The following is a 13486-nucleotide window of genomic DNA, read 5'->3' as shown; positions in this document are numbered from 1 at the left end:
ACGTCTGGCGGAGTCCCCTGTCAGAAGTAGCTTCAACTCCCACCTCCGGCAGAACTTCGACCACATCCTGAGGGAGGTGGGGGACAATGAGTCCGAATGGGCCATGTTCCGTGCCTCTATTGTTGAGGCGGCTGACCGGAGCTGTGGCCATAAGGTGGTCAGTGCCTGTCGTGGCGGCAATCCCTGAACCCATTGATGGACACCGACGGTGAGGGATGCCGTCAAGCTGAAGGAGTCATACAGGACCTTTTTCTCCTGTGGGACTCTGGAGGCAGCTAATAGGTACCAGCAGGCCAAGCGGAACGCGGCTTTGCTGGTTGCTGATGCAAAAACTCGGGCATGGGAGGAGTTTCGGGAGGCCATGGAGAACAACTTTCGGACGGCTTTGAGGAGATTCTGGTCCACCATCCGGCGTCTCAGGAGGGGGAAGCAGTGCAGTGTCAACACTGTATATGGTGGGGATGGTGCACTGCTGACCTCGACTCGGGACGTTGTGGGTCGGTGGGGGGAGTACTTTGAAGACCTCCTCAATCCCACTAACATGCCTTCCAATGAGGAAGCAGAGCCTGGAGACTCGGAGGTGGGCTCCCCCATCTCTGGGACTGAGGTCACCGAGGTGGTCAGAAAACTCCTTGGTGGCAGGGCCCCGGGGGTAGATGAGATACGCCCGGAGTTCCTCAAGGCTCTGGATGTTGTAGGACTGTTTTGGTTGACACGCCTCTGCAACATCGCATGGACATCAGGGACAGTGCCTCTGGATTGGCAGACTGGAGTGGTGGTCCCCCTCTTTAAGAAGGGGGACCGGAGGGTGTGTTCCAACTACAGAGGGATCACACTCCTCAGCCTCCCTGGAAAAGTCTATCTGGGGGTCCTGGAGAGGAGGGTCCGTCGGATAGTCGAACCTCAGATTCAGGAGGAACAGTGTGGTTTTCATCCTGGTCGTGGAACAGTGGACCAGCTCAACACCCTTAGCAGGGTCCTGGAGGGTACATGGGAGTTTGCCCAACCAATCTACATGTGTTTTGTGGACTTAGAAAAGGCATTCGACCGTGTCCCTCGGGGAATCCTGTGGGGGGTACTCCGAGAGTATGGGGGTACCGGACCCCCTGATAAGAGCTGTTCGGTCCCTGTACGATCGGTGTCAGAGCTTGGTCTGCATTGCCGGCAGTAAGTCGAACTCATTTCCAGTGAGAGTTGGACTCCGCCAGGGCTGCCCTTTGTCACCGATTCTGTTCATAACTTTTATGGACAGAATTTCTAGGCGCAGCCAGGGCGTTGAGGGGGGTGTTTGGTGGGCTCAGGATTGGGTCACTGCTTTTTGCAGATGATGTTGTCCTGTTTGCTTTATCAGGCCGTGATCTTCAGCTCTCTCTGGATCGGTTCGCAGCTGAGTGTGAAGCGGCTGGGATGGGAATCAGCACCTCCAAATATGAGACCATGGTCCTCAGCCAAAAAAGGGTGGAATGCCCTCTCAGGGTTGGGAGTGAACGCCTGCCCCAAGTGGAGGAGTTCAAGTATCTCGGGATCTTGTTCACGAGTGAGGGAAGAATAGAGCGGGAGATCGACAGGCGGATCGGTGCGGCATCCGCAGTGATGCGGGCTCTGCATCGGTCTGTCGTGGTGAAAAAGGAGCTGAGCCGCAAGGCAAAGCTCTCAATTTACCAGTCGATCTACGTTCCTACCCTCACCTATGGTCATGAGCTATGGGTAGTGACCGAAAGAACGAGACCGCGAATACAAGCAGCTGAAATGAGTTTCCTCCGTAGGGTGTCTGGGCTTTCCCTTAAAGATAGGGTGAGAAGCTCAGTCATCCGGGAGGGGCTCAGAGTAGAGCCGCTGCTCCTCCGCATCGAGAGGAGTCAGATGAGGTGGCTCAGGCATCAGTTCAGGATGCCTCCAGGACGCCTCCCTGGTGAGGTGTTCCGGGCACATCTAACCGGGAGGAGGTCCCGGGGAAGACCCAGGACACGCTGGAGGGACTATGTCTCTCGGCTGGCCTGGGAACGCCTTTTGGATTCTCCCGGAAGAGCTAGAAGAAGTGGCCGGGGAAGAGGGAAGTCTGGGCATCTCTGCTCAAGCTGCTGGCCCCGCGACCCGATCTCAGATAAGCGGAAGAGGATGGATGGATGGATGATTTAATCAAAAACATCCTCACTACTTTTTTAATACAAATGTTGTGCATTGCATACATATCTTACCCTAGATTTGTTAATAAAAAAAAAGTGTGATTCAAGAGTCCTCCTTTTTTCCATGATTTGAGTTAAGTATTTCGTTTTCAGTCTGATACATAATTAAAACCATTAAAAATTATTTTCTTATGCTTTTTAGAGAATGTGAATAAGCCTGAATCAAAATTATCTATGTATATTGTATAACATTAAAAGAAAATAATTCATTAAACAAACGTGCACACCATTTTCATATATGTGAATCTATCTTGATTTCTTTATCTTAATAGGTACTGCACGCACAGCAGGCTGGCTACAGCGCAGCCATTGTCTATAATACAGGTTCAGACAAATTATTAACTATGGGGTTCAGCGATGGTAAGTTCTTAGTAATGGTAATTCTCAAATATTTTTACCTCTTATACATTTAGTGATAATTTTGTCTTGCATTATGCAGTCTTCTTTTGGTATTTAAATTGATTGTAGAACTGTTTATAGATAGTCTTTGCTGCTTTAAAATCATGAAAAGATTTATCAATTACTGTTAAGTTATTCTTCTTTTCCCTGATACCTGTTAAGAATGAATGAGATGGATAAGATATACTGTTTTTAAATTAGGTGGGCACTGACCTTGCTGTAGTACTGAATGCCAGTATATTGCTTTTTCAGTACAAGAAGTTATTAAAACTTTTTCTTTATAAATAAAAATATCTCAACATTCAAAGTTCAACCAAAATTCAGAAAAAGTTTGGACGGTAAGTAAAATGCATTTACTTTAACTTTTATTTTATTGTACACAGTGTGAACCCAAGATATTTTATGTTTTGTTTGATCAACTTCATTTCATTTGTTAATATACATTCCTGCATTTCACTTCAAAAAAAGTTGGAACAGTAAAGCATTCACCACTTTTGTGATGTCAATGAAATGAAGTTGACCAGACAAAACATGAAATATCTTGGGTTCCAACTGTCTGCAAATTTATTTATTTGTTTTGCCTTGTTTTGCCTTTTCCGTACCATGCCAACTTTCTGTCCATAAAATTAACATTTAGTATGCTCACCACTTAACATCACATCCCTGCCAAGTTCACAGAGCCATACAAACCAAAAATAATCCATTATGAGAGCTTTTTATTTTCTAAAGGTATAAAAATACAAATTTTGATACAATAAAAATGGATATTTATCAGACTACCTTGGGAGGTGGTCTTCATTATCATATAGATTTGTTTTCAGTCATTTCCACTATATTGAGTGATGTTTTCACATGAGTACATTTTATTTATAAATATGAGTTTACTTGTTTAAATTAAGTATACCCATATGTATATGGGTAAGTATAAGCATACATATTTGTGCGTATTGTAGTGTCAGGATGGACAAGTAATGTGAACCTCCAAGAAAGACAGATGGTATTTAAATCAATAAGTTAACATTAAGTTATATATATACAAAAAAAAACTTTTTGGTTTTCTACTGTTCACTGCAGAGATCTTTTGAACTGTACCATCACATAATTAGAATGTATTCTCTGAAAGGCAAGGATGTACATAGATTTACAACAAAACAGACTATTTTAGGAATGGAAGAAAACAAGCTTCTTTGCCACTCTACCTATCAGTGAGCATCCTGAAAATAATCAGCCTATGCTGATTCAGGTCTCAAAAGTATTACACTAAACCCAAGAGTAAAAGGTAAACATCTACATGAATCTCATGCACTTGGAATATTTTTATGTGTCATCAGTCTTTAAAGAGAAAATATTGAATAAGAGTGGTTTCATGGGAGGCTGGCATATAGGAAACTGCTGCTATCCAAAAAAAGACTGCAGCACATTTCCTGTTTCCAAGTAACTACCTGAATGTGCTGTTACTGTATGAAAAAGTTTAACTGAAGAAGAGCAAGGAAGATGGTAATTGTGTTAAAAAATTTTTGGACCTTTTGCAGACTGCCACACAAGCAACCTGTTAAAGTCAATGAATTAGTCAGCAGTAGCACTGGCAAGGGCTGTAGTTGGACTCTGTACATACATACCATGTGTATAATGGCACATTCGTCATCCAGAAAACTTTACATCTGTTTTTAAAATGCATCCCTGTCTAGAATTGCATAAATAGTCTGCAACCACTAGTTCTCTGGGTAAATAGTATAAGCTTTAATGTCGGTTTTTGTAAGCAGTCAGCAGTTTTAAATAGGCTACATGTTTGAGTTCATACAGTATGTGTTCTTATTAGGTTCATGTAATTTTGCTGTAGATATTCAGAAATGGATTGTAAAGTAGTCCTGGTTTCTTGTGCTGGCTGCTACTGGAAAAGTCATGCAAGCCTCTGGAATTTGAAATGCACTGAACTGTACGAAACCTAGAAACCTGACTGTAGTTTTTTTTTTTTTTTTTTTTTCTTTCTAAGCCAGATAAGTTCATAGGAAACAATGACACTTTTCTACAGGCTGGTGTATTTTTTTAATCTTTTTCTTCGCAGTATGCTACATCAGTATCAGCAGTGGGCAAAAAGCAGCATGAGAGAATGGTGTGTGACGCTCCTAACCTAAGAGGATGTCCTGACCTCACTTTACTGTAATTTTCCAGAAGTGGATCATTACTTAGTTTTGTCAAAATTAAGACTAACAGATTTTGTAACAGTGCCTTCCCAAGGACTCAGTCGCATAGCCATCATAGAATGTTCAGTGCTTATTTCACAAACTATTTTTTTGCTTTTTTTGTTTGCTTTTATTTTCCTCAACATTACAGAATTACTTTTCTCTTATTCTTCTGTTGTATGTTTGTTTTGTTTTGTTTTGTTTTTTTGTTTTTATGCCAAATGGGTTCCATGCAACTGTGATTTAGGACAGTGAAGTGATTCAAACTTTCAGTAATCTGACAACCTCAGTCATGTTTTCTTTAGAGAAAAAAATCTGCTTTTGTGCACATCCAATGGAAATTAGCGAGTTGTAGAAAAGTGTAGCTGAAAATACATAAACTAATCCCAATAGGTTCTTTTTATTATTTCAAAAGAGGAAAACATTTAAAGATATATTATGTATTAAGGACAGTAAGAAGAAAGAGGAAAATATGCCGGAAATATAGTATAAATGTTTTCAGTTAACATATTTGAGTCCTCTGAAGAATTTGAAAATCTCACAAAGGCCATATGCAGTAGTTAATAAAGTACTGAATGACATAGAGATTATGGAGAGTTAACTGCTGCAAATAAATAAAAAAAAAAAAAGTTTACTCAAATGCTAAAGTAAGCCAATGAATATATGTAAACCCTTAAATTATATATATTATATTAATTACAGACAGGAAGCTACCATAGTTATTTAAAAATTTGATCTGCATAATGATATTTAATAAATACTGTACCTAATGGTTTAATTGGGGAAATTAATGGGAGCAATTATTAAAGACAACCTGTGTCAAATGCACACGTGTTAGCAAGTATTCATCATTGGTTAACACTTAGTTTTTCCACTTATTTTCCCTCTATCGATATTTAATAAATACTGTACCTGATGGTTTAATTGGGGAAATTAATGGGAGCAATTATTAAAGACAACCTGTGTCAAATGCACGTGTTAGCGAATATTCATCATTGGTTAACACTTAGTGGAAAAATAAGTGGAAAAACTATCGTAGAATTTTATACAGAAACAACTAAAGCATGTTTTAATGCATTTGATATTTATCTTTATTTTGATGAAGATTTCAGTAAGATGTTGCATAAGAGGAGCAGTGTGGCAGCAAGTAAAAACTGGCTTAAACACACATTTTCGGGTGTCTGTGGTGGGGCTGCTGCTAGGGTTGGGTGAAATGTCAAATTAAATGTGTTTTATCGTTGTTTCCTTAACACTAGAATTACCAAAGCCTTCGAAAAAACTCATAAACCCAGCCCACCTTAAATCCGTTCGCACCTCTCCATTCAGCATCTTTTGTGTTGTAAATGTGTCAATAAGCCCAAGCAGCCAGCAGCCTGCTATCCCATCCTGTCACCGCCGCAAAAACCTCTCCCAGCTCAAGCCTTGTATATCAGGGAGTGAGGTACCTAGAACTGTATGGGCTAATACAATATATCGTTATTTGGAACACATGCATGTCATGTGTGTTCAGTGTCTACAAAGATCTGTGTAAGTGTAGGATGACGGAAAATGCAAAAAATGTTGAACACATACCTAAAAGACAAACTTTTTATTGTTTTAGTACTAACGACAAAATTTTGACATAAAGTGTGTAATGTGTGAAGAGTGAAGTCCAAATAGCAAATAAGCACTTTTACAAAAGGTACAAATATAACAAGTGTGCTTTTATTCAAGAGTATAAGCAAAGAAAAAGAATTCGGGTTATTCGGGTTAGTGTACTTGGTTGTCATGACTTCTTTGGTAGTACAGCTGTTAAGAACTGCAGATTCCTATTCAAAAGGTTGCGGGTTCAAGCCTTCCCCATCTCAAAATAAAGGTTTTGAGTAGTGAGCTGCTCTTATTGTTACTTTTATACAATAAAAACATACGTTTGATTTGAGTCTGTAACAGACGATATAAATGTATGGTACTTGTAAAGGTTACTGGGTTTTTTTTTTTATTCAGTTTTATTCTCCCAGTCACATTCACGCTCTACCCGATCTGAAAATGCTGTTTTCAAATAAAGACGTGCTATAACAGGTGAACTCAGATGATGATGAAGGTTCTACATCGGAGAAACAGAACAGAAGCCCCCCCCGCAAGAAACATCCACTCACATATAAGAACAATGCAGCTGCACCAGGCGTAAAGGTGAAACATGGCACGTTTGGATGCAGCAAGAGGTCCAGCGTCATACTGCCAGTCAGTCTGCCCCACGCCTGTCCTTAAACGAAACAGCACAACTTGTAGAGCTCACCAACATATCAGGCAAAATCCTGTTTGTGATTGTTTTGTGATGGTCTTTACATAAGAAATATTTATATCTTTCTATTATAAAAGGAAATCCTGGGACGAGACTTTCTTGGAGGTAATTTCAACTCCCGCGAGAGAGACTTTTTGCCAAGAGATTTTGTCAAGTCCCGCCCTCCTCTCAAACATTTACAACCACGCCTACAGTCCAATCACTTCTCATTCGTGTGAATGCTATTGTCAGACACCGTTCCTGTGCTCTCAGCTCTAAACAGGATCAGAAATAGAAGACAAAGTAGAACGTCATAGAGAGGTTCAAACACATTGGTGCGATACACATGCAGAGCAGGTTAGGGATTATGAAAGTACTAAAGTTCAAAAGTCTCAAAAAATTGATAGTAAAGATCACATTAGCGCTAACAAACGGAAATTATTACTCTGTGAAATAATGGAGCAGGGAAAAGAGATTGAATATATGGACATAGGTGATATGACAGAAGTATGTAGATATTGTTTGGCTTTAAACTTTAAGTCGAAGACTTGTAGATCATCTAATTCGTGTTGCCTTCAGGGAAAAGTAGTGTTTCCTCCCAATGAAGAGGCCTATCTGGGAGAATTAAAAGATTTGTTGTTTGCTGAAAGTGAAATCCACATACGCGAGCATCGGAGACGCGAAGTGGATGGCACGCGAAGCCCCCTAGTGTTACTTATAGTTACTTATATAAAAGCCAGATCGAATGTTATTTACCTTGATTTATTTACGTATCTTCCTACGGTGTAAACTCACAAGTAGACTGCAGAGCTTCCTGTGCTTGATCAACACAGGCACGCTGCTGACACAGTACATGTGTACTGAAGTGACTTTAGCTGCAGGTGGAAGCTCTTGTCGCACCCTATGCAACTGTGTTTGATCTTATTCAGGAAAAGATCCTTGTCTCCCCACGGGAGAAAGTCTTTCTGAGACTAAGGTCATAAAGCTTATGAAACCATTTCTGGGCAAAGTAAGAACCATAACAACAGTTGTGTGGCGCTTCCACTTGCAGCTAAAGTCACTTCAGTAGGGAGTTGAAATTATCTCCAAGAAAGTCTCTCATCCCACGATTTCCTTTTATAATAGAGAGATATAAATGTTTCTTATGTAAAGATCATTGCAAAACATAATCACAAACAGGACTTTGCCCGATATGTTGGTGAGCTCTGTAAGTTGTGCTGTTTCATTGAAGGACAGGTGTGGGGCAGACTGATTGGCAGGATGACGCTGGACCTCTTGCTGCATCCAAACGGTATCATGTTTCACCTTTACACCTGGTGCAGCTGCGTTGTTCTTATATGTGAGTGGATGTTTCTTGCGGGGAGGGCTTCTGTTCTGTTTCTCTGATGTAGCACCCTCATCCTCATCTGAGTTCACCTCTGTTATAGCACATCTTTATTTGAATGCATTTTCACATGAAGTGCATATGTTCCAAGTAACAATATTATTTAGCCTATATAGCTGTAGGTACTAACTCACTCCCTGATAAACAAGGCTTGAGCTGGGAGAGCGATTTTTGCTGTTTCTGCGACGATGGGAGGATGGGATAGTAGGCAGCTTGCACTTATTGACACATTTACAATACAAAAGACGCTGACAGAGAGGTGGGATGGGTTTACGAGTTTTTTTTGTAGGCTTTGGTAATTCTAGTGTTAAAGACCATATTATTGTTTTGGACTTGCAGGTTTTGAAGCTGAATCACCATTTTTAACTGAAAAAGACAAAATTGCCTTTAGCGCAATTTCTGTAGTTTTCAATTTGGCCTCACGTTTTAGAAATTCAAAGCAAATCAGAATGGTGAGTCAAATGACTTAACCAAACTTACTTGATAGATAGATAGATAGATAGATAGATAGATAGATAGATAGATAGATAGATAGATAGATAGATAGATAGATAGATAGATAGATAGATAGATAGATAGATAGATAGATAGATAGATAGATAGATAGATAGATAGATAGATAGATAGATAGATAGATAGATAGATACTTTATTAATCCCAAGGGGAAATAAAGGTTTTTATTGTGACAGATTGACAATAAATTCACTAAAACCTTCATTTGTGTTTATAGCATCTAGCAGACTATGCAGTAGTAAATCTAACCTGCTGTTATTATTGATGTTTCTAAATATAGAAAAAGGCACAAAATGGCAAGCATGGCAGTAGAAGGTTGACACAGTGGTACCAGAGCTGTTACCATTATTTATGCAAATAAATTGTTTGCTTCCCATAGGTATTTTTTTCCACATGTGTCAGTTCTTCCAAAATGAGTACCAGTGAAAGTATGCCATGGCACCAGCTTTGACATACTTTTTTGCAAGTTTATAGTTTGGAAATCTAATTTCTTTTTAGCAGCCCGACTGGTTGCAGTGTTTTTCAAATTAAAAAAATGTGAAATTACACATGCAGAGATTGGGCAGCAGTAGTGGTCGCTGAGCGATCCAAGCAGGGGTTTTTCTTACTAGTCTTGATTCCATTCACACATCCATACTGACTGCAGTTGCAGTTTTGGCTAGAGCCGTTGAAATTGCTCACGTTCCAGGGAAAATACTGCCCTTCTCCCGGCATCCCGGTGGGGCAATGTCCCCGGACATCTGTCACAACACTTAGGAAAATAACAAAACTTTTGTAACAATGTGCTCGGGACAGACTAGGCAAAGACAGAGTTATTTGGCCATAGTACCAGAAGACATGTTTGGCAAAAACCAAACACAGCATTTGACCAAAAGAACCTGATACCATCTGTAAAGCATAATAGTGGAAATTTTATGGTTTGGAGCTGCTTTGTTCTATTTTTTTTTTTTTTGTTTGTTTTCTGTTGATGCATATAAAAGCATAGTAATAAATAATATTGGCAAGTTACCAATCGCATTTCACTAGATAAAACAAAACTGACATCCAACCACTCATCATTGATGGGAACTGTGTGGAGAGGGTTCAGGTTTCTGGGCATTTAGCTGGAGGATGACCTGACCTGGAGCGCCAACACCAAGGAGCTGCTGAGGAAGGCACAGCAGAGACTGTATTTTCTGAGAATCCTCAGAAAGAACCATCTCCCCAAAAATCTGCTCCTTGCCTTTTATCACTGTTCCATCGAGAGTGCTTACGTACGGACTGTGTGTGTGGTACGGCAGCTGCATTTCCTCAGAAAGGAAAACGCTCTACAGGGTCGTCAGGACAGCGGAGAGAACAATTGGCTGTACCCTCCCCACTCTGGAACAAATCTACACCTCCCGATGCCGCAAAAAAGCAATAGACATTTCACAGGATTCATCACATCCCGGTCATTGCCTCTTCCAGCTTTTGCCATCGGGCAAGAGATACAGAGCAATGAAAACCAGGACAAACCGCCTTAAAAACAGTTTTTATCCAAAAGCAATCCTGGCCCTGAACTCAGAATAAAACTGCTCCATATCATTCTCCCAATGTGCATTATAGACCTTAAGTCAACCAGTGCAATTTGTATATACAGCAAGTGCAATTTGCGTATTTTGTAAAGTTCTTTTATTACTATTTGGTTTGTTATTTTCTCTGTTCTTGTCTTTTTAACTCTTTTGCCTCACACTGAGTCAACTGCACCTTCAATTTCGTTGTTCTTTTATAAAAGTGACAATGACAATAGATTTTTGTCTATCTAGGGGAAGTTCATGTGCACAAATATAATAACTTGGCTAAAGGTTAAGGGATTTTCTGCCTTCATCTATATCTGTTGTATTTTTTTGTTTTTCCTTTTATTTTTTATATTCTCATCTGTTTCCATACTCTTTGAAATACTTTAAATTATATTCCTTGAGATCTATGATGCTGCCACACTAACATGATGGGCAAAGATCTTGTATATCTCAAAATAATTGCATTTTGTATAACAATATACATGTGGTATAGCGAGTCAGGATACAACCTACAAGTTTAGTTTTGTGCAGTGACAATAACCATAGTCTAGGTGAACTTTAAAGGGATATTCGGTTGATCATTTATATTACAATTTAATAATGGAAAAAAGATCAAGTACATAGTAAGGTCTAAAAAAAGGCTCAGTGGAAAAACTGAATTCTTTACAGTTTTTGCTCCATTTCTTGTTCTCAATTAAAGTTCTTTTTGCTGAAGATATACAGTACATAATCTGTTGTGTTGTGTTTACTTTGTATTGCTAAATTTTATCAGTTGCTAAATGTGTATAATAGAACTTACGATCCATTGGATGTGTAGGAATTGATCGCGTGTGTGTTTTTTGCAAGGTCTGCATACAAGTGTCTTAATAGGTTAGTTAATTGAGAACATTTTACAAGTTTGTTTAAACAGGTTTAATATAGATTAACTAATTTTTTTTTCCATATGTAAATTTTGCTAACATATAAAATCTGACCATGCTGCCAAAATCTTTATTTATACAAGATATAAAATTAATTTTGACATTGGCTTCAATTTAGAAGTATTAATGAAAACATTCTCTTTTTTTGTTTAGAGGATATTGTTAAGCAGATTGAAATCCCTTCAGTCTTCATAGGTGCCACTGCAGCAGAATATTTACAACTGTACTTCCTTTATGACAAAGCGTAAGTACCTATACATATGCAAATAAAGCAACTAAAACCAAGCCTGTCTTGTGCATCTTCCTACTTGAAATATATTTTAAGCACATCATGTTAGTCATTGATCTTTTCGTAGTTTTGCCATTTAAAATTGAGACTGACAGTATTATGTCTGTGAAACCCTTTTTATGACATTTATTTACCTACTGCCCTAGAGCCAAAACACCTCTGAAGTGGTAATTAGACATATATAAATGAAAGACCTGTTGTGTGTATGGATCAGTGTGCTCTGCTCATGCTCAGCCACAGCCACTAGATGGCACATGAATGCACTTTTAACTTTTGTTGGCGTTTGCGTGCACCTCACTTCTCACTACGAGAGACCTGTGTGCAACAAACTCCACCTTTGGCGTTTGCGTGCACCTCACTTCTCACTACGAAAGACCTGTGTGCAACAAACTCCACCACGCATCAGTGACGTTGTGCTAATGTCAAAGATGAAGAGAGACAACGTCAAAACAAAGAAAAAACCAATGCTCAATAAAGTGCAAGTGAAACACCACAGCAACGGATGACAAGGCTTAAAGTTTTCACTAAAAGCATTGTCTATCTGGAGGTAATTTCTCCAGGAAAAGATTAATAGGACTCCTACAGCTAAGATATGGTATTTCCAGTGTCATCTTACGAAAGCCAGTTGGTCAGCAAGCACAGGTGAGTCCACTTCCGGTGTCCTGGGTAATTCTTAAGAGTTAGCTGACACCTCTCCAAATTCACAAATATTTGTAAAACTGCTAGGGAGTCTTGGGTTTTTTGTTTTGTTTTAGAATTGGCTCTCCCCAATGAATAAATGTATCCATCTTGAATATTCACCTGTGGCCAAGTGTAAATTTAATAATAATACTGTGGCTGCTAAAAGACCAGAGACCACTGACAAATCAATAAAAGCTTTCTTGGCAGATTAGCAGTTGAGAATGTTATGGTGTTCTTCATTGAGTGGATCTGCTAAGCAAGTTTGTTTTTGTTTTTTTGGCATAGTGCTCACATTGTCTTGCTTCCGGATTACGCCTTTCCTCTTGGCTTCTACCTCATCCCTTTTACTGGTGTGGTTGCTATCGTCATCATCGTCATGTTATCAGTTATGGTTAGTTTCAGATCATCTTTCTTACAATGTTTTCACTACCTGCAAATTCTATGCAACTGCTTGTTTTCTGTACATTTTGAAACTGGTTATAATCACTACTTCTTATTATATGTGAATATAATAAACACCACTGCTATATATAATCATACTTGTGCTTCATAGTAATTGAAGAAATGCATCTTTAGTATGTTTCCACAATATACATGTTTATTCCATAATTCCAGTTTTTGTAGGAGTGCAGGTATTTCTGAAACCTTTGCTTTTTGTGCTATAGATACCTGTTTGAAAATGCCAGTATTACTGCTTTCTACAAAGTAAAAACATATTCTGACCCAGATTTACTCCTTTGTTTTAACTAACTGAGATGTACTGAAAAAGAGATCCATGGAAATATTTGAGTTATGAAAACTAAAAATGGCCTTGGTGGGGTGGAGATTGGTTAGGATTTTCATGGTTACAATGACTGTTGTGTAATATGGTGGGGTTTTTTTTAACCTTCTTTGTAGATTGTACGGTGCATACAGTACCGCAGGAGGCTGAGGAGGAACAGGCTTACTAAAGACCAACTGAAGAAGATCCCTGTTCATAAATTTAAGAAGGGTATGTAGCTGTTTTAAGTCTGAGACATTTGTCTTTTCTTGTTATTGAAAGGTACAATTGTAATGAGACACACTAAGAGAAACATTAAATCTTTTATTCATTTGTTTTTGAAGCCAAAGTAATATTTATTGGTAATTTAAAG

At 39.1% G+C, this 13486-nt stretch overlaps 1 protein-coding gene across 3 annotated transcripts in view; it reads left to right on the top strand.

Moving 5' to 3' along the window:
* rnf167 (ring finger protein 167) overlaps positions 1-13486 on the top strand; it is a 99863-nt gene that overhangs the window by 65944 nt on the left and 20433 nt on the right. For all 3 annotated transcript variants that reach the window (XM_028798167.2, XM_028798165.2, XM_051924086.1), the window contains 4 exons: positions 2459-2546; positions 11537-11627; positions 12639-12744; positions 13251-13344. In XM_028798167.2, the coding sequence (XP_028654000.2) occupies positions 2459-2546; positions 11537-11627; positions 12639-12744; positions 13251-13344 (379 nt within the window). The remainder of the gene's footprint in view (positions 1-2458; positions 2547-11536; positions 11628-12638; positions 12745-13250; positions 13345-13486) is intronic.

The sequence above is a fragment of the Erpetoichthys calabaricus genome, chromosome 3 (assembly GCF_900747795.2).
Source record: "Erpetoichthys calabaricus chromosome 3, fErpCal1.3, whole genome shotgun sequence".
In the NCBI taxonomy this organism is placed as follows: Eukaryota; Metazoa; Chordata; class Cladistia; order Polypteriformes; family Polypteridae; genus Erpetoichthys; species Erpetoichthys calabaricus.
This window is presented reverse-complemented; position numbering and strand designations above follow the sequence as displayed.